General features: G+C 38.2%; 1 protein-coding gene across 3 annotated transcripts in view; it reads left to right on the forward strand.

Moving 5' to 3' along the window:
- Window positions 1-21601, forward strand: part of SFMBT2 (Scm like with four mbt domains 2) — a 302167-nt gene that overhangs the window by 198513 nt on the left and 82053 nt on the right. For all 3 annotated transcript variants that reach the window (XM_020965056.2, XM_020965057.2, XM_078154929.1), the window contains 2 exons: window positions 3542-3624; window positions 11987-12113. In XM_020965056.2, coding sequence (XP_020820715.1) covers window positions 3542-3624; window positions 11987-12113 — 210 coding nt within the window. The remainder of the gene's footprint in view (window positions 1-3541; window positions 3625-11986; window positions 12114-21601) is intronic.

Here is a 21601-nt window from a genome sequence, read left to right on the forward strand (position 1 = left end):
ATGAAGTGACTTGAGGTCCCTTGGGGAGGAAGGAGAAGTCTAAGCAGGTGGTGCAGCACAAGGAAACGACATTGTTCCTGGGGCATGGTAATGAGCTGCCAGTGCTGGAAGTGAGAGGCTGGACCAAATAATCACTCGAGGTTCCTTCCAACTTGAATAATTCCATGACTCTGAGACTCCCTGATGAAGTAGGCATGATAGGATTCTAGGCAAAAGGAATAGAATGGAAACCTAGCTTTTTACAATTCAGTTCAGTAGTAATAAAAAACATTTATTAAGCACCAAGTTTCTGGGTTGAAATTAGAAAGAGTCCCTTTTTTTCAACGAGCTTGCAAGGGGGGATACAACATGTACATAGATGGAAGGGAAGAGAAATTGATTCTTAGAAAAGGTAGTTGTTTTCAGAGGCCTCAGATTACATCAAATTGTGGGATCAAATGTATCCAAGGAAAAATAGGTAAAGCTAGATGGAGAAAGAATTGCGTTAAGGCCCATGGGAAGATTATTATTTTGAGAGCTAAGTCATTATTGTGAATCATTTTGTGTCCAGATGTTTGGGGGGGGGGGCATAGGTACTCGACTCCTGTACCTTTCCTGAACAGTTACTTAATAAAAAATGAACATCATTGTGGTTATGCCCATAACAGAGCCAAGCTATATAAGACATTGAAGATTTCTTGGTATTTTTCTTTGTTAAAACCTTATTTTTAAGTTAAACGTTCCATGATTTCGTATTAATTGAAGTATTAAGGCACCAGGGTTTATTCTAGTGGTCTTGTGAGCTAGCTCAGCTCCTAGTTGTAACCCTCATAACTAATATGGGAAAACAGAAGCCTGAGCAGAGGCGTGGGGGAGGGAGACCTGGCTGCAGAAAAGGTCCATAAGAGAGACCCAGGGAGGAGGGGGACCTGGCTGCAAGAAAGGTCCATAAGACAGACCCAGGGAGGGGATAACAGTCACCAGATCCAAATAACTCCAGACATGGATAGGGTAGTCATGGCAGAAATAAAGCAGGAGATCAGAGTGTCCAAATGAAGGAGATTTGGATAAGAAAACTGATGTTAAGAAATAAGGTGGCTCAAGGCAGCTAGATAGTGAAGTTGGTTAGAGCTGACCCTGAGTCAGGAGGGTCTGAGTTCAAATTTGGCCTCAGACACTTACTAGCTGTGTGACCCTGGGCAAGTCACTTAACCCCAATTTCCTCCCAAAAAATACAGAAAGAAAGAGATAGGGTGGCATAGCTGAATTCAAGATGTGGACTCTTAATTTTTCTAGATAATTTACATGCTCAGATTTTCATTTTCCTGTAGGCCATTTATTCTTTGTGCAAATAGCACTTATTTCCTGGGGGCTTCACAATCCTTGCCTACCAACAGTGAAACCTGAATTAAAATGCTTCTCATCTAAAGTTAGCCAATTGGTCTGTTAAAACACTAAGCCTATCAGGTTTCAAAGATCTTTATGTTTAAGGGAATTCTCATACTTTGCCTTTTAGGGATGATAATAAATAATATAATTATTTCTTGGTGTTGTTATTTTTTTGCCATCAAGTTTATAGGCTCTTCCATCTCTAGAAAATGGCTTCTCCAGATGCAACACACTTCCTCCTCTTGAAAGGGAGATGGGGACTATGGGTGTAGAATGTTGTTTATGTTGGCATATTGCATATGCTGTCTAATGATGGTTGTGTGTATGTGTGTTGGTTTTGCTTAATTATATATATATATATATATTTTTTTCTTTTGCTGGGGGTATGTGTGATGTTGGGGTTGGGAGGTATTGACAGATCTCTGTGGTATAAAAACAGAAGCCACCAATTGGACTTTAAGAATTCATGACAATAGTCATCATCCTTGAGTCTAAGAAATATATTACTTCTTAACCAGAAGATCCCAGGGAACCATAATAGTAACTCACATATCTGTACATTACACATCCTTCATACTGACCTTAGAGGGTGATAGTGTAGAAGTATACTAGGCTAAAGTGGCTCTTGTCCATTTTTTCTTTTTTTCTCATGAAGAAAGAAGGGAATGAACCCTGCACAAAGGAAAAAGCAAGTGTTCTGCTAAGCCAGGCAAAGGAAATCAATCTATCATTTTACATTAGGACCATTAGGCCTACAAGGGTCCTTCAGACCATCAGTTATCTGAACTTTCTCTGTTTTATAGAGGAGGACATTAAAGCTAAGAAAGTTTAATTGTCCAAGAACTTATAGAGAGTTAGTAGCAGATCCAAGACTTAGAGGTTGGTCTAAATCTTACTCCAAGAATGGTGTTCTTTCTATCCCACAATGCTACCACCTCATCTTGAGCTGATTCCTCTGTTTTTGTAAACATAAGTGTTTTGACTTGAGAAGGCAATCTCCAAAGCCCGATGATTATAGAAGCTCACAAAGAAATCAAAACAATCTCAAAAAAAAAAAAAAGAGAAAAAGAAAAGAAAAACTTTCATTAGTGGAAGGAAAAAGGGTTTCGTCCTTTTAAGAAGCCAGATTTTAAAATGGAAGAACCAGTCAACAAGAGAGAGAAACTCTAAGTGAGGCAACTGAGACCAAGCTGTAAATGGAAGGGCTTCATTTTCCTTTAAGAAGGTCAGAGATACCTGTAAAGGCATCAGGCTATGGACCATCTAGGTCAACAGAAAAAAACAGGGTGAGAAGAGGTGTTAAAGGAGTTAACCTTTTCTCTATTAACTTGGGACAGTTTGGAGGGTGTAGCAGTTAAATGGTTACAAATACACTTTAGGGTTTGAATTTTGACCTTTATTTTAACCAGGGAATCACTGCTTTTAAAGGAAAAAGAAGTTAATGTAGTCTAACTTCTTGGTTGTTTTCTTTTAAGAAAAAAATTTGAAATGAATGGACTATGCACCAGATTCTCTAAGCTCTTCATTCCTATATAAGCCTGCCCACTGAGCCAGTGTGCTACTGCAAACATAGTCAGTCCTATTTGACCTCAAGTGCAGTCAGCCTTCATATATTTCTAATCTTCTTACAACTTACTCCCAACACTTGCTCTTCAATCCAGTGACACCAGCCTCCTGGCTGTTCTGTGAACAAGACATTCTGTCTCTCAGCTCTGAGCATTTTCTCTGGCTGTCATTCATACCTGGAATGTTCCAACTGCTGACTTCCCTGGCTTCTTTTAAGTGCCAATTAAAATCCCATTTTCTACTTACTGAAAGCCTTCTCTAACCCTTCTTAATAACAGTGCCTTCCCTCTTTTAATTATTTCCTAATTATCTTTCATATAGCTTGCTCTGTATATATTTGTTTGCATGCTGTCTCCTCCATTAGGTTATAAGCTCCTTGAGGGTAGGGATTTTACCTCTTTTTGTATCTCTAGTGCTTAGCAGAGTGCCTGGCACATAGTAGGTGCTTAATAAATGTTTATGGTTTGGTTGATTGAAATTCATCTGCCTATCAGGGCTAGTTTTATATCTCTTATCCATTCAGCAATGGAAGTGTCACCAAACTATTTGACTGTCTCTAGTTTGGCCTAACAAGTACTATTTTTTTTATCTGTTTTGTCTCACGCAGGTTATACTGGCCAGGACTTTGACTGGGCAGATTATCAGAAACAGCATGGTGCCGAGGCCGCGCCTCATTTCTGTTTCAGAAATGTAAGTGTGTTATTTGTTAACTGTGAATTAAATAAGATTGTTGTCCAGTGTTAACACTCTTTTCCCTGGCTGACATATTATTTTCTTTTTCCTCTCTCACTGCATGTATTAAAACTTGAAGGATTATCTTTTGTGTATAAATATCCTGAATGTTGGTGCTCTCGTTAATACCTCATGAATCTGGAGGTCTGTTTATGAGTTTTTCTATAGAGCCACAATAACGTACAAGGACATGATATATCATTATGTTGTCGTATCATAAAAGCTTTGGAGTTTTTGAATGGAGTCTCTGACCTAATTGCCTGTGATCCTTAAATGCTATCCTAGGAGTCTTACAAATAACTGAACTCTATCACCCCCATTCTCAAAGCATGTTCTTAAGACCCCCTTAAACATGTGTATATGCTTTAGTATGAGGGTATTCAAAGACCTTTGATTGGCTTATTCCTCTATATTCTGTTCTTAACTAGCTTATTCTGAGCGGCCACCTTTTTGAAGTGGATCTTACTGGTCTAGTCATTGGGGTTTTATGGCACATAAAGTAACCATAATTACATGTAAGAACACCTTATTTTACACACAGTGTGATTGCCTGCCTTAAATAGTTTGTAGCAGTTATTCATTTTGACTTCAAGGTATTAATGGAAAGAACCTGGGTCATCCGCTTAGAGCTAGAAGGGGACTTAAGAATCATCTGGTTCAGCCAATCTCTTCCTTTTGCAAATAGCAAAACTAGGCCCACCCCTCCTCCCAAATTTAAATGACTTGCCCAAGGTCATAGAGTAAATAGCAGAGCCAAAATTGAAATCCAGGCCCTCTGATTCCAAGAAGGGAAGGGAGTAAACATTTATATAGTACTTACTATGTGTCAGGCACTGTACCAAGTGTTTTACAGGTATTATCTTATTTGGTCCTTTCACCAGTTCTGAGAGATAGATGTTATTTTATCCCCATTTGACAGTTGAGGCAAATAGAGGTTAAGTGACTCACCCAAGGGTACACAGCTACATTTCTGAGGCTGCGTTCGAGTTCTAGTCTTCTTGACTCTCCAAGATCCCCCTGTGCTACCTAGCTGTCAGTGATCTTCTCACTTAACTAAGCTGAAACTAACCCTATTTATTCCCCAGCCTCTTCTTTCATCTCCTTTGTCAGGGCTTATGGCCATCTTGGGCTTCCTATCTTTTTTTTTTTTCCTCTTACCACTCATGGTTCAAGGAGAACATCAGCAATTTCTCACACAGAGCACTTCAGAGTTTGGGTTTCATCTCAACTTTGTAAAGTGGCTACTGTACATATCCCCTTTTTATAGCTGAAGAAAATGAAGCTCTGAGAAATTAAGTGACCTTGCACAATTAGGAGATATCTGAGGAGTTGACCCTCCTGGTGCCTGTCCGTTGAGTTCATCTCAGGAATCTGTGTCCTCAGACATCATCATCATCATCATCATCATCATCATCATCATCATCATCGTGATTCACGTCCTAGAGTTTGTAAAACATCATCAGATCCTAGCAGTTAGGCAGAGGGACTTTGAGAATCACCTTTCTTCTTCTCTTCCTCCTCCTCCTCCCCCCCTCCTCCCCCCTCCATTGGGGTTAAGTGACTTGCCCAGGGTCACACAGCTAATAAGTGTTATGTGTCTGAGGCCGGATTTGAACTCAGGTCCTCCTGAGTCCAGGGCCGGTGCTCTATCCACTGCACCACCTCGCTGGCCCTCACCTTTCTTCTATAGACAAGAAAACTGATGAAAAATAAAGGAAACTTCGTGTCCCTTAACATTAAAAAATAAACCATTATTAGTCGACATTACCTTATTATAGTAGATTCTTAATAAATATTTGTTGAATTGAATTTAATATCTTAATCTCATTGGACCTCAGTTTCCTCAGCTGTTGAATTGAGGTTTTAGTGTATTCCAGGCTCCAAATGAGTCAACATAATGAGTTGGCAGTCAAAAAAGCTAATATGATTAGGAGAGGTATAGTGTTCAAGGTAGATAACAGTCCCAGCATTTTCTTCACAGGTCAGACCATAGCTGAAGCACTGCATTTAGTCAGGTACCATTTTAGGAAGAATATTGATAAACCTGACGTGTCCCAAGGAGACAGGTTCATAAATGTTTGTTGATCACCTACTGTGTGCCAAGCACTGTGATAGGCACTGCGGATACAAAGAGGCAAAAGACAGTCCCTGCCCTCAAGGAGCTTACAACCTAAATGTGCCCAACAAGCCTCAAGGTCATAGCATGTGCGGTTCAGCAGAAGGAACTGGGACTCTCTAGTCTATAGTAGGAAAGACTCCAAGGGACATAATATTTGCCTTGGAGTATTCAAAGGGATGGTAGATGATAAAGGGATTCAATTTCCTCTGCCTGGTCTTGGAGGGCAGTCAATCAAAGTAGCATTCATTAAGTGCTTGCTAGATTCCAGGTGCCAAGCACTTGGGATACAAAGAACAAGCAAATACAGTTCCTGCCATGAGAGGGCTTCCATTCTAATGGGGGAGACAAGGGTATATAAATTAGTCCATACAAAATAAATACAGAGCAGCAGGCTTCTTTTTGTGTCCCTTTGGCAGCCTATGGACACCTCAGAATAATGTTTATAAATGTCAAAAACAAAACACATAGGATTACAGAGAAAACCAATTATGTTGAAATATATAAAAATATTTTTTTAAAAGTCCGTGGACCCTTGGTTAAAAACCCCTGGGTTTGTGAAGCACCATACCCCATTCCCCAGGACTAGAAGTTATTACAAAAAAAAAAAACTGCACAGGCAAAGGAGAAAGAATCCAACCATAGAGAGCTATTATAGGAATAGAGAAGATCAGGTTCAGAGGAGGGTATGGAAGCAAAGAAACCCTCTTCTACCCCAAAGAGTAATGTCAAATGGCCACCTGCCCAAAAAGAACTCATTGAAGAACTTAAAAAAGACTTTAAAAATCAAATGAGGGAGACTGAGGAAAAACTAAAAAGAAAACTAAGAACAATACAAGAAAAACAAGATGGTTATGGAGAGAAAGCCAACCAATTAGAAAAGGAGATACAGAATCTTAAGGAAGAAAATAACTCCTTGAAAATCAGAATTGGGCAAGGGGAAGCCAGCGAAGTTCTAAGAGATGAAGAAATTAAAAAAACCAAACCCAAACTATAGAGAATAAAAAAATAGAAGAGAATGTGAAACATTTCATAAGAAAAATGATGGATCTAGAGAACAGATCAAAAAGAGAAAACATAAGAATAATTGGACTACCTGAAAGTTCTGATTGAAAAAAAAAGAACCTTGGGGCAGCTAGGTGGCGCAGTGGATAGAGCACTGGCCCTGAAGTCAGGAAGACCTGAGTTCAAATCCGACCTCAGACCAAACACTTGACACTTACTAGCTGTGTGACCCTGGGCAACTCACTTAACCCCAATTGCCTAAAAGCAAAAAAAAAAAAAGACCCTTGATACAGTAATACAAGAAATAATTAAAGAAAATTAACCTGAAGCATTAGAATAAGAAGGGAAAGTAGAAATAGAAAAAAAATCCATCCATCACCACCTGAAAGAGATCCTATGAGAAAAACTCACAGGAATATTATAGTCAAATTTTGAAACCCCCAGATCAAGGACAAAATATTATGAGCAACAAGAAAAAAACAATTTACATATGGTGTTACCACAATTAAAATCACACAAGACCTAGCAGTGACAACACTAAAAGATCTCAGGTCTTGGAACACTGTACATCGAAGAGCAAAAGAACTGGGTTTCCAACCCAAAATATCATACTCAGCAAAGATAAGCATAATTCTGAATGGAAAAAAAAAGGATATTTGATCAGTTGTCAGACTTTCAGGCCTTTGTTTAAAAAGCAAAACAAAACGAAACAAAAAAACAGTGAACTCAGTAGAAGATTTAACATACAAGAGCCAAGAGAAACATAAGGTGCTTACCAATGACCAATTACAACTACATAAGTACAGAATGTTGACCTTTTATGTATGAAAAATGTAAAACCTATGTCTAAGATTGTTACCAGTAATTGGGTAACTTATAAAAAAGATTGGGGTAGACCTGAGTATGATATGACTTCAAAAAGTAAAACCATTCAAGTACACCTAAAAGAGTAATTATCTTTTACAAATGAGGTGTAAGAGGGATAACCAACCCAGAGGCATTATGGGGGGGGGGGGGACAAAAAACCTTGGCTTAGAGGGGAGGTGCTAGCAGATGGAAAGGAGAAGGGAGCAGACCTCCTGGGAGGGAGGCATTAAAGTGATTCTTGAAGGAAGGTCGAGTTATCTTAAAGGCAGAAGTGAAGAGGAAGAGGAATGTACTAGGCATGGGAGACAGCCAGAACAAAGACACAGAGATGGATACTGGACTGTCTTGTGTGAGGAACACCAGTAGTCCAGGATCTCTGTATTGTAGAATGTATCTAAAAGAAATACTCTCTTAAAGACTGGAAAGATAGGAAGGGGCTAAGTTGTAAAGACATTTAAATAGCAAATAGGAGTTTTTATTTTATTTTAGAAGTAATAGGCTTGTAGGTTCTTCCATTGTACCTGAGGAGCTGTAGAGAACTCCCTGATATGTTTCTTCTTGTAATGTTTTCCCTGCTAAGGGAGATGTTTCCTTATCAGCCTTTTTGGGCTTAAGGAGAAAATTCTGAACTTCTTTGCCTAATATCTGTTTTTGGGAGCCAAGCATCATCCCTGGCTTTAAATGTTTTCTTAGTTCTCTCATCTTTGCAACCTCTGTGACTCTGTAGCTGCCTCAGCTCCTCCCACTGTTACTAAAACTTTAAAATAGAGGGGCTCATACATGGCCCCCATCACCTGCCAGCTCTCGAACCTTGACGGATATTCTCTGAAGATGAAATTGGTTTTAATTATTTTGTTGTTGCTGTGTATTCATTAGCAGAAGGCTTATGACAAAAATGGTCCCCTTTGTTTTCTGGATCTTGATTTATTTAATAGGCAGGATTATAATCTGCCTATTGGCATATGCCTTGCATTAACTGGCAAGTTGTTGAATTTGTCAGCTCACTACAAGTGCCCTTTGATAGAATGCTTATTCTAAATTGATTTTTTAATCACACATCTCCAGTGTAGCACAGCAGATCTCATGTGGAAGTGCATGCATACCGCCATTTCCCTGGGGATGTTTAACAATTCTAGTTATGAAATGGATCGACACAGCCGAATGCTTAGTAAAATAAACTCACAGGTAACTGTTTTGTTATTGATCCTTTACAGATTAGCCTCAAGCAGTGAGTTGAGTTGAATTGAACTGAAAGTAGGTTGTGTGATTTTAGTTTCTCCCTGTTAACTACAGTAGAAAGCAGTGTAACTCACTTACTAAGAGGGTTAGTTGGCAACCGGTCAGGTGTTTTGAAAGAAGCTCAGTGCCCAAGTCAGTAAGAAGAACAGGGAATGTGTTGGAGTCAGACTTCATAAAGAATAATAATAGTATGGAACCAATTGATTTAGGTGTAAATAGATGCAAATAACTTGACATTCCACTTACATGGAAGTATGTTTCATTTTTTTCAGCTTAAAGACTGTATTTGACTTTAATTGAATGACACACAGAGGTATTACAAAATAATGAGACTGATTTCTCTGACACACATGACAATTCCATATCATTACTTCACAGTTGTATTGTGGGCATACAATGCCAGATAGGCATACTTTTCTCAAATATTCTAATATCCATATAATTTATTGGGTTAAATATTTCTTTGGGTAAGTATGTGCATGCTGAAGCTGTGATAGGATTTGTTAATAGCAATCAAAGTGGAGCTAGAGAAAAATAGAATGGCATTATATAAAGACAGAGCAACTCTGTTATCCGGATACCGATTTTATTTTGTGAATTATCTAGTTCTTCCTTTTTTCTTATTTTGTTTGCTTCCTTTTTGGTCACCTCCTTACTCATTAGTAGCCCTTCTAAACAGTCCCAATCCTGTTTAATAGAAGAAATTAAATACAATCAGAGCTAATTAGTAGTTGGGTGGAAGGTTGCTTGGGTATACTAGATGCTGTATTTGCCTGTGGCCAGATAGCTCAGGTTTTTTTTTTAGTACATATCTAGATAATAAGGCTAGGGTCTTGGGTTTGAATCCTGTGTGGACAAATTAATATGGATCGTTTCTTAATTATATAGACTTTTACACTGTCACCTAAAGTCTGCAAAAATACTTCGCTGGCCCCAAATGATACCAGCCAGAAGAGTGGAGAAGGATCAGCACCATTATCCTGAATATAACAGCAAAAGCAAATTTTAAAGTTCACTCACAGTGGAGTTAGCCATCTTTATGAAATCTCACTTAATTACCTTCACATAGAATAGACTTCAAAAAGAAAGTATCAATTATGTTTCTCATTACCAGGTGTTTTTTTTAAAAGGTTAGACCAGGAATGACACTGAAATTGTTCATTAATGGTGAGTATTTCTTAGACGCATGTTATCTGCCAGGCACTATGCTAAGTGCTAAGAATACAAATATAATCAGAGAGAAAGACAATTCTTGCCTTCAAAGATCTTACTTTCAGTGAGGGAAGATAACACATAAAAGGGAGCCGAAGACCAGGGGGACTGGTGTTCTGGAAGAACTTTCATTTTAGGAATTAGGGAGGAACTCAGTATTCAGAAGAGGAGATCACAAGAGTGGAAGGCTCTTCCTGGGTGAAAAGGATGCTGAGCATGATAGAGAAAGATGTCTGTGGAGTCAGGAGTAGATCCACAAGAAGAGTAAAGTTTGGAAATTAGGTGTGGATTTTATCCACTGATGCCCTTAGTATCTGCCATGAGCCCACAGACCATGCTCAAGGACGATAAAAGGAAAAATCTCATTTGTATTTAGCCAGTACTTGTATTATCTGCCTACAATCTTTTTGGACCTTGATTCTGGAAAATCAGGTCATGCTTTGGGACCTTTTTCAAGTCTCTTAGTACCATGTGTTTAATGGAGTTAATGATGGGGTTAATATCCTCATCTGACAGAGGGTGATGAAAACAACTGATTAGTTTGTGAAGTGTCATTATTCTTGTCTATGAGTGAAATGTCATTCAGAGTATTATAGGTTGTCATCAGGTGATAGCGAGAGGCAGTATGATGTGATGGAAATAACTGACCTCTGTGTCAGGAAGAACTGGGTTCAGGTCCTACTCTGACACACCATGGATGAGTCACTTAAGCATCTCAGTACCCTAGACTGCTTTCTAAGACCACAAGGTATGAAGGTGCCAAGCTCCATTCACAGAGATGCCTCATGATGGAGAAGTTATAGGTCCAGGCCCTGTCCTTACTCCTGTCCTCAAATATTAAGCTGTTTGTTGTGCAGTTGGGTCTGACTCTTCATCACCCTGTGTGGGGTTTTCCTGGCAAACATACTGGAGTGGTTTGCAATTACCTTTTCCAGCTCGTTTGACAGATGAGGAAACTGAGGCAAACAGGGTTAAGTGACTTGCCCAGGGTCCCACAGCTAGTCAGCATCTAAGGCCAGATTTGAACTCTGGTCCGCCTGACTTCGGGGCCAGCACTCCACTGTGCCACCTAGCTGCTGCCAAGATGCTTAGACTCACATGAAGCTGTGCAAGTTTTCTGGGGATTTGCCAGGTGTGTGGCAGGTCTAGCTCATGTGTGTCTATTTTTAATGCCTTCCCAGGAAACTCTGGAAGCATGACCTAAGAGCCACAAAGACCTATGGTCTCTGACACATCTTAAATGCTTAGTAAAGTAAACTCAGAGGTAGCTGTTCGCTATTGATCCTTTGTAAATTAGCTTCCAGCTGTGAGTTTTTTCCCCTCTAACAGGGTATCCTATCAGTTTTAATGGATATTGGAAAGAAGGTGGAGGAATGGTTCCATTCTTCCACTATTTTATTGGTGAGTGAAATGGACCTGTATTACAAGAACTGGCAAAGTAGAAGAAACTATGAAACTATGAGTCAAAAGACCTGAATGTAAATCCCAACTCTGCCCCTTAACTCTTTTGTGTGACCTTGGACAAGTCACCTCTAGTCCTGAGTTTTCTCATCTGTAAAAGAAGGGGATTGGATTAGAATACAGGGGTGGGGAACCAGCGGCCTCAAGGCTACATGTGACCTTCTAAGTCCTCAAGTGCAGCCCTTTTGACTGAAACTTCGTGGTTTGGATTCAGTTAAAGGGCCACACTTGAGGACCTAGAGGGCCACATGTGGCCTTGAGGCCTCTGGTTCCCCACCCCTGGATTAGATAATCTCCAGTTCTCTTTATAGCTCTGATATACTGATGGTGGAATGAAGACTTACGATTTCTCTCTGCATAGCCCAGTTGCTCCATCTTACCATGGCTTGGTGCATATTGACTCAACTTGCTTCCTTTCAGACATCATTCAGCCGTGGCTTTACAAAGAACATGAAGCTTGAAGTTGTAAACCCCAGGAACCTGGGGGAACTCTGTGTGGCTTCTGTCATCAGTGTGAAGGGAAGGTTGATGTGGCTTCACCTGGAAGGTATGTATGTGTAACTAGAGCCTTTTAGAAACTTAGAACATTATCATGTATGCATGTGAATTCTGCTCTTCTAATAGTCTCTTCCCCAGCAACACCTGCCTTTGCTCTGCTTTATGCAAATGAGTCTTAAGTTATTCAATATTCTTAAGTAAGTGAAACTAATCAAATATAAATTCATTCTGAGCCTCTCTTCTTAACTAATAATTTCATGAAATGAGATGTTGGTGAGATAATTATGTTTGGAACACAGTGGTCTTTTTGCTTGTATGATCATAAAAGCTAATGCTACAATCAGATTAACATGAGTCACTAAAACTGGAATGTTGGGGTCTTATTATCTAGATAAAATATTTGCATGTTTGCATTATTTATTTGTTTGCATTATTTTTGCTTCGTTATCTTTAGTAGATGTTTTGTTTTATATTTTCTAAAAGAATAGAATGGATCAGCTTTTGTCTCAGGTGTATAATGAATGGGATTTTAGCTGGATTTTTCCAGTGCTGCATAGATCATTCCTTATGTATGCTCGGTGTAGGGGTAGAAACATGATCAGTCGAGTTGGGAAGATGAAGAATTGTATTTTCTGAAGAGTGGAACACTAATGAGATTTTGGATACCTTAGAGATAAATCTATACTTTTTAGTTGCCACTTTTTCAGGAGGAAGTAATTAGAATGGATTTGAGCTTTAAAAAAAACTCACCAGCACTTTGTTTTTCCATAACGCCTAATATTGTTATTTCAGACCCTTAACTTAATAGGATAAGTATATCTTCTTGAAAAGAACATGCAAAAAAACCCCTACTTTGTATGGATGTGTTGGAATAATCTTGGCTCTCCAGATCTGTGGTTTGTATCTTAGAAGGCCTTAACAACATTGACATCTGAGCATAAAGTTTGGAAGCTCATAGAAGTATCTTTGGCTTTCCTCCCATCCCCTTTAGTGTCCCTAGAAAATAAGTCCAATAAAATGAAAGGTTCCTGGTAGGTCTGTAGTTTTCTGAGTCTCATTCCCAGCCATATGGCATTTTACATTCTAATGCTGGTTTGGAAAAGGTAGAAAGCAACTGTGATAGGCGTTAGCTTTTTAAAAGAATTCTATTTGTGTTGGCAGCATTAGTCCCCAAGAAATACTTTAAAATTCATTAACACTTAATTTTAATGACAGTTGTCGTTTGGATTGTAATATTGACTTTTATGCTCATGCAATCAATATACTGCACTTTGAGGTCCAGTTGAATACTGGAATAATCCTCTAAAATGTCCAATTTCTCAAGTTAGTACGTCTCAAAATGGCATGGCCTGTTAGGGTTAAACAGAAGAGAGAGATTGAATTTTGTTTTCATTACCACATTTAGGACAGAGTTGGCTATCCTTGGAGGAATAAGATTTTTCTTGTATTTCCAAAACACTGAATTTAATTTGCACTGGGATGAAACATGTATTCTAAGGCTTAAGGTTTGTTTACATTCTTTCTTTGAAAACAAAAATGGTAAAGTTAGAAGCCCATGTTTCATTATTATTTAACACATTATGTTTAAAATTCCTCTGCAGTCATTATTTATTTAGCAGCTTATATTTTCAGAGTGCTTTACAGCTGTTAATTAGTTAACAAACACAGCAGTAATAGTGTCCTGAATTTTATAGGTGGAGAAGCTAACGGAGCCATTAAGATGTGCCTGGGATTCAATTTTCAAGGATTTTGATATTGTATCCAGTGCCTAGTCCTCTAGATTCCATAGCCTTTTGGTTCTTAAGCTTTTATGAGAAACATTTAGTGTTTAATTTTTCAAGCAGTAATCATCTTGTTTTAGTAGGCCTACTTTGTGTGCTGTTATACTTTGGAATATTTCATTTAATTACTCCTCACATTTCCAAAGTATGGTCACTAGCCTTTAATGGGAAGTCTAGTTAACATAGAATATTTTACTAGATTTGCAAAGTAGAATGTCCAGCTTCCTAGACCATATACAGATATTTTAAAAAGAATATTTTTGAATCTAGTATTCTAAGCTATGTTTGGTTTTTTTTTTAGTAAATTATATTTTCTTTTTTCCAATTACATGCAAAGATAGTTTTCAACATTCATTTTTTAAAACTTTTTAAAAATTTATTTAGTATTTAATTTTCCCCCAGTTACATATAAAAACATTTTTTAACGTTTGTTTTTAAAACTTTGAGTTCCAAATTCTGGCCCTTCCTCCCCCCACCGAGAAGGCAAGTAATTCAGTATAGACATATCCATAATAGTCATGTTGTAAAAAATTCATTTTTTATAAGATTGTGAGTTCCAAATTTTTCTCCCTTCCCAAGACAGCAAGCAATGTGATATAGTCTAACCTATGTTTTTAAACTCTTAAAATAATTATTTCAATGCAAAGTTGGGTACAGGAGAAGATGATAAAAACTATGTTGAAAAATGTCTCAGGTTCGAGAAACAAAAGAAGCCCAAAGGCTTACAGACTATTTGGAAGTCTCGTGCATTTGTATCATGCGCAGTTTCTTGCATGAGAGACTTGGAAGGTGATGAAGATATGATAATGTGATGTTATTGTGAAATTATATCACAAAAAAAAATAAAGTTCATTATAGGCTAACTGAAAGGAAATGTTTGGTTATTAATGTGGGAATTTCTATCAAAATCCACCATGTAGGAATGCATGCATGTATGCAGCAGATGTTTAGCTACTTAGACCAGAGGTTAACATCAACATTAGGTCACCACATGCAGTTATAATGATTTCAACCTGACATATCAAAATAAGCCATCAGTGCCAGAAAATGGAAAACATAAGAGTATTGATCTTAACTACCAACAGTTTTAGCAAAAACAAACAGTGGTAAATCATTCATTGCAATAAGGAAGCATTAAGAGTCTAAAAGCATATTAGTGATCAAAATGCCAAAGGAAAAGCAGTCAAGGCCTACGTTGATTTAGAATACCAGTATACCTGCAGAGCTCTACAGAGGAATGTTCAGAGCCTCATTAACTTGTAAAATAGTGCAAAATGGAGGAGGCAAGATAACTCTTCAAAATGCATGGTATAAAACCCAACTGTATACCACAGCATCGTGAGAGTATTGATAGATGTCCTCCTGTAGATGAGCTTATGGGGAATGGAACAAATGTTTCACAGCCTGTTATTGTCATTAATGCTAGAGGAAATTCTCCTTTAGGAAGTAGAAATGGTACATAAGATGATGAAGATAGCAAACATAGTTGGATCAGACCAAGTACAAACTGAGGAAGTCTGTAGACTCTTGATCTCCAAAATGGGAGCCATAGCATGGCCCCCAAGGCATGATTTCTACTGTGATCTGCCAGACAGAGGGTGAGATGTTGACAGTCATAAGACTTCTCTCCAGCACACCAATTATTGGCTTAGTACCTCCTCCACTCCACCATCTCTTGCCACTGCAAGCTCCCAACCTCCTACTTATTCCCATCAGATGTTGGCTTCTCGAGGCAGTTATAATGAGCCAAATGGACTACCCATATCAGCAGCTATACTTGTGCCCATTGGGAAACTTTCCACCCCCCAACATACCTTTTCCTTGTCCTAGATGAGCTTCTCAGAGAAAAGACTGTTTCCTAGGTCAGTGGCTGGTGAGTGAGAGCTCTTCCTACTCTCTCCCCTTTTTTTATTTTACATGAAACAGAGTGAATTGCATGAGATGACCAGGCATGAATGGCTTGTTCTCTGCATTGCAGATGTTATTATGTTATCTTTTCCCCAAAATGGTACTCCTCTTTAAAATTTCCCTGTTGCTGTTGAGGACTCTTCCATCATTTCTAGTGTCCCAACCTCAGTGCCATCCTCAGCTCTCAGTTGCCAGATCATGTTTTTTCCTATGTCCACATCATCTTTCTCACATCCATCCTTTTTAGCTTCCATAGTTGGCACTCTCATTAAAATCTTAATCACTTTCCCTGGACTATTGAATAGTCTCCTATTTTGTCTCTCCACTCCACTCCCATCTTTTACGTACCTCCCAAAGTGATTTCCCTAAAATGCAGGTCTGACCATATCCTCCCCACTGGCTACCTCTTGGCTCTACTATCAAATGTAAACTCCCTTCTTTGGCATTTAAAGCCTTTCACAGCCTGCCCTTAACCTACCTTTCTAGCCTAATTATGAATTACTCCCGTCCTGCACTCAGGAAATCCAACTGATCTTGCTGCTTTCTTACACTCCTAGAGAAACACAACTAAAATAGCCAGACATCAGTAGGAAATTAATGTATGTCAGTAGAAGCACATAAAGAAATAGAATAAATTTATATTGAAGACTTTCTGTGGAGTTGAAATCAGTCCATTCACTTTTGTTTCTGCTTTGTGCATGTGAATATATATATATATATATATATATATATACATACACACATATATATTATATATTACATTATTATATATATTATATATCAATATTATGTATTTATAAACATGACTCCTGCTAAGAAGCTGTTATGTTTTCTGACTGTTATCTATTATTTGATTGTATAGTATGATATTCAGTAAAAAAAATAATTTGAAATATAAAAAAGAAATTAAGATGCTAGGTTAGCTACATTGATTAAACTAACCGAATAAATGCTGTCATTTATTATTTACAAATCTACAGGACACACACAAAGTATCCAATCACTTTGTTCTCATTGAAAAAATACTACATAAATAGTATTTTTAGAGAGTAAAAAGGGTGTTTGTATCATTGAACAATATTCTTATTATTTCATCTTTATGGCATCTTTTAAAATTTCTATTTTTGCACACGTTTTATGATGTACATGCCATTTAAAAATAAATATGCATTGTTGGGGGGTGTGTGCTCAAAAATGTTTACAGATAAGAATACGTAATTAGAAAAGTTTGTAGAATACTGATACAGATCATAATTGTATTGAAAATATTGAGGGCTCATTCAACAAGGTACTTTGAAGAAAAGATCCCAAAAGAATACAAAAAAATCACAGCTGACATAATGACTCCTACAAGGTGATTGAGAGGGCATCAATAACCATGTCCCCAAAATGCTTTTTTCCTCACACCTTTTAAAACCACTATAAGAATGATAGAGATTGACATTTAAGGGTACCTTTGATGAAAATAAGAAAAGGGGAAAGGCAAGCTGTTATAAATAATTCTTTATAGCAGTTTCTATGTGTTCAGTTGCATAACTGACTGAAATATGCAGCAGATAACAAGATCCTATTGTGTGTTTGTTCATTACAGAAAAGCATTTGACTTGATAGAACAAAGCTCATCTTTAAAGGCTTTTGTAAGAAGGGGTCTGTCATGCATATGTTAAAATCATACAGTATTCTTTGAGAAATATAGCCACAAAGATATCTTTGTTCAGTGACTCTGATGATTAATGTCAGGCACTGTCTAAGACAGGGAGATATATAATCACCAAAGTTGTTTGCTTCAGTCATGGAGGATGCCTTCTACAAGGTCCAAATGGAAGAGAGAGTGCATATTGATGGTGAGGTATTCCAGATGTTACTGTTGGTATATGGTATTGTGCTTATTGAATCAAACCCTCATAGGGCCTCTTTCATTGGGATCCATGACTACTGAAAAAAGATCTGCCTAACAGTCCAAACAAGTAAAACTAAATGGGTTAAAAAAAAACAGCTACTAATTATTCTAGGCAACAAGGTGGTACAGTAGATAGAATGCAGGGCCTGAAGTCTTAAAGGTTCATCTTCCTAAGTTCAGATCCAGCCTCAGACACTTAATAGCTGTGTGACCCTAGGCAAGTCACTTAACCCTGTTTGCCTCAGTTTCCTCATCTGTAAAATGAGCTGGAGAAGAAAATGGCAAACTGCTCCATTATCTTTGCCAAGAAAACCCTAAATGGGGTCACAAAAAGTCAGACACAACTAATGACTGAATGACTGAACAACAGCAAATTAATTATGTAGATAAGTTCATCTGTTTGGACTGGGCCCTAGATGTTATATGTTGGTTCTAGAATTGAGTAGAAGGAGGAGAATGGGCTGGATTTGGGGAAAATGTACTAGATTTTAAACAATGTCAGTACAAAACCGCATATATTCAACACAGTTCTCTCCATGATGACATCATGTCTGTAAATCTTGAAATATCACAACCTCCAAAGAATCCAACTAAAAGTAATAAGTTATGAGATGTGTGGTAGTTTTAGCATATTTCCAATAATGCTCTGTGCATAGGAAGGTAGAATAAGGGATATCACTGAAGGAATGTATTATTGGAAAAGGAGATAGGCCAGCCCTGTAGTGAGAGGGAAGAATATTGTGATTGACAGCCTTAGTGCCACACTGATACTATCCTTCAGTATGTAAAATGGTTTAGAGGCCAGATTCTGTAACACATTGAATAAATTTTCATTGGAGTATCTGTTGGAGAATGTCGACAGACCTCAGATAGGATTGATCTGCCCTGATAAGCTCCCAGATTCATTCTGTATAGGCCAAATCTAGCCCTTGTTCGGAAAGGTTTAAAGCCACTGAAAAGCTGAAGGAAAATCAGGCCTCTCACCCGTCACTTAAAAAACAAAAATTCCTGCTGGTCTTTCCTTGATTGTTTGCCCTTGTGTAGCATTTAATGTTTGAAGTGACAGATTAATCATACTTCTCATTAATCATAACTTCACATTTATCACATTTTCTTTTCTTAAGTCCGGGGCAGGAAGGTGGGGAGCCAATGAGGGTTCATTCTGGTCACTTTGTGACTGTTGAATTATTTTTATGATGGTGGTTTTTCTGATTGTGGAGCATTGAAATCACACTTAAAATTTGCAAAGTGCTTGTCACTAATTATATTAGTTATTTTTATGCATTAAATTGATTTGAAGTATTTTTACCGAGTAGTTGATGGACCACTTTTAGATAATTAAAATGATCATTTTGGTATAATGGTTGACTCCTCTAAGTTGCATATCCTTTCAAGGGCTCGCAAAGGAGCAGATGTTGGAGGGTGAGGAGTGAATAACAGATCTGTGAGCAGGGTATTTTTATTTTAGGTGTGTGTTTGGAAATGATTCCAAGCTGTTTCATAAAAGCTTCTGACAGTCATTGAGAGCAATTTGTGATGATGGGATTTTGTGTTTGGGAATGGGTTTTCTTTTATACAAACATTTTGCTTTAGATAATCACTTCTATTATTGTCATCATTGCTGTTATCATTATGACTAATATTTACTCTGTCAGTGCCAACAGCATAGTAGCCACATTAAACCAGGCACTGGGGGGAAAAATTCCGAGTAGCCTTATATACATTTCAGATTTCTTTTTAGGGTAAATGTGGATCAGAGGAATCTCTGAAGTTATTCAGTAGACCAGCTTGCCTTCATGGATCCTTGTCTTCCGTAGCTGTGAAGCACTTTGCAGGGAGAAGACTGTGTATCTGTGGCTCTTGGAGGTCGTGTCTCCTGAGAACAAATGCTCCTAGACTCTTTTTAAAAACTTCATTTTTCATTTCAAGCCAGAGTCTAATCAGAATTCCATGCCTTGTTCACAGTGGCTGATGTTTAGGACGTATTGCTTCTCTTGAACGTTTTCGTTTTTTCAGGGCCCTATGTGAGGAAAGAAAAATGTACGTTTGAATAGCAGCAGCTTTCACGTACATTTCCACGTGATTAGTCAGTCAATAAATACTTATTAAGCACCTGCTATGTTCCAGGGAGGGGTAGGTAGGTAGGTGGTTTAGTGGAGACCTGAGTTCAAATCCAGCCTCAGATTTCAGTAGCTGTGTGACCTTGGGCAAGTCACTTAACCTCTGTTTGCCTTAATCCCACTGAAGAAGGAAATGGCAAACCACTCCAGTGTCTTTTCCAAGAAAATCCCATGGACAGTATTGGCGTACTGTGGTCCGTGGGGTCACAAAGAGTCAGATGCAACTGAACAACTGAATAACAATGTTGCAGGCACTGTGCTAGCGCTGAGGATACAGAGAAAGCTATAAAAAAAGACAGCCCCCACCTAATGGGAGAGACAACGTGCAAATAACTAAGTATGAGATAAATTGGAGATAATCAGTAGAGGGAAGGTACTAGAATTAAGAGGGATTGGAAAAGGCTTCCTGTAGAAGGTGGCATTTTAGCTGGCATTTGAAAAAGGCTAGAAGACAGAGATGAGGAGGGTGGGCATTCCATTCATGGGGGACAGCCAGCGAAAATGGCCAGAATTGTGCGATGCAAGAGGAAGGAATTGATGGAGCAAATGAAAGTCCTTTGAAGAACATCAAGAAAGCCAGTGAATCACAGGGTGTGTTTGTGTGTGTATGTGTATACATACACATATAAATATATGTACACTCCTGTATATATATTTGGCATCAGAAATATTTATTGCACTGTTAAAATAATTCAAGTTGGCAAGTTACGTAAGTCACAGACGACAGTAATTTTGAGGACCCTCCACTTCCATCTCCCTTTTACCTAATTCACTTTTCCTCCTTGGACTCAGGGTAAGGGATAGAGAAGATCAGAAGCATCAAGGAGGACAGGAGGGGGAAGGGAGATCCTAACTGAGCGTTACAGAAGGTAGAATTGTGTAGAGAATGAGGGACTTAATAGAATATCCCCAAAAGCACCACAACCTGAAAAAGTGGCATGGGGCTCTAAAGAAGCCCAAATAGGCTAAAGGACAAGGTACTTTGTGCAAGGGTATAGGTGGGTGCCCAGCACTGTTTTTCCCATATATCTCTATAGCTATATCTACATATCCATATGTGTGCATATATATCTATAAAAATATACATATACACGTAAGTATGTCCATGTATACCTATATATAGACATAAACATGCAAATACACACATACATATCTAGGTAGACAGATAGGTATCCTTTAAACTATCTCCATTTTACAGTGAAGAAAATAATGCTTGGAGATGTTAGGTAACTTTATTAAGGTCAGAGATCAAGTCTTCCTCTCATGGTACTACTTGCAGTACTACTTTCCTCCCCGCCACTCCAACCCCCACCCCTTAATCTCCTGATTCTTGAACCATGAACCATCCAGTCCACTTTGTCTTTATTCTTTGATGGGGTGTGTCAAATCTTCTCTTCTGCAATCCACTCATCCTGTCTGCCCAGACTTAATTGCCTCTCTCTAGTCTCCACTTCCATTTTTTGTGGCCTCCAGTCAGAATATATGTTCCTTGTGGGCTTGGGACTGTTTTTGCTTTTTTGTTATTTGTATCTTCAGCACTTAGCATAGTGTTTGACACATGCTAAATGCTAAGTAAATTATTCATTCATTCATTCATTCATTCATTCATTCATTCATTCATTCATTCATTCATTCATTCATTTATCTTCCTTAGGACTATCTGGAATTAAGGATTAGATTTGCTGGGCCCCAGAAAGAGATTTGGTTGAGCGAGGAATTATTTTGCTAGAAATTGAGAACAGACACATTGGCCCAACTGACTCATCCTAGAGCAAGTAGGAGAATATTGACCTGGAGTCAATGAGGAGACTTTGCTAGACAAAGTAAA

The sequence above is a fragment of the Phascolarctos cinereus genome, unplaced genomic scaffold, assembly GCF_003287225.1.
Source record: "Phascolarctos cinereus isolate Bilbo 61053 unplaced genomic scaffold, phaCin_HiC Scaffold_1;HRSCAF=81, whole genome shotgun sequence".
Classification (NCBI taxonomy): domain Eukaryota; kingdom Metazoa; phylum Chordata; class Mammalia; order Diprotodontia; family Phascolarctidae; genus Phascolarctos; species Phascolarctos cinereus.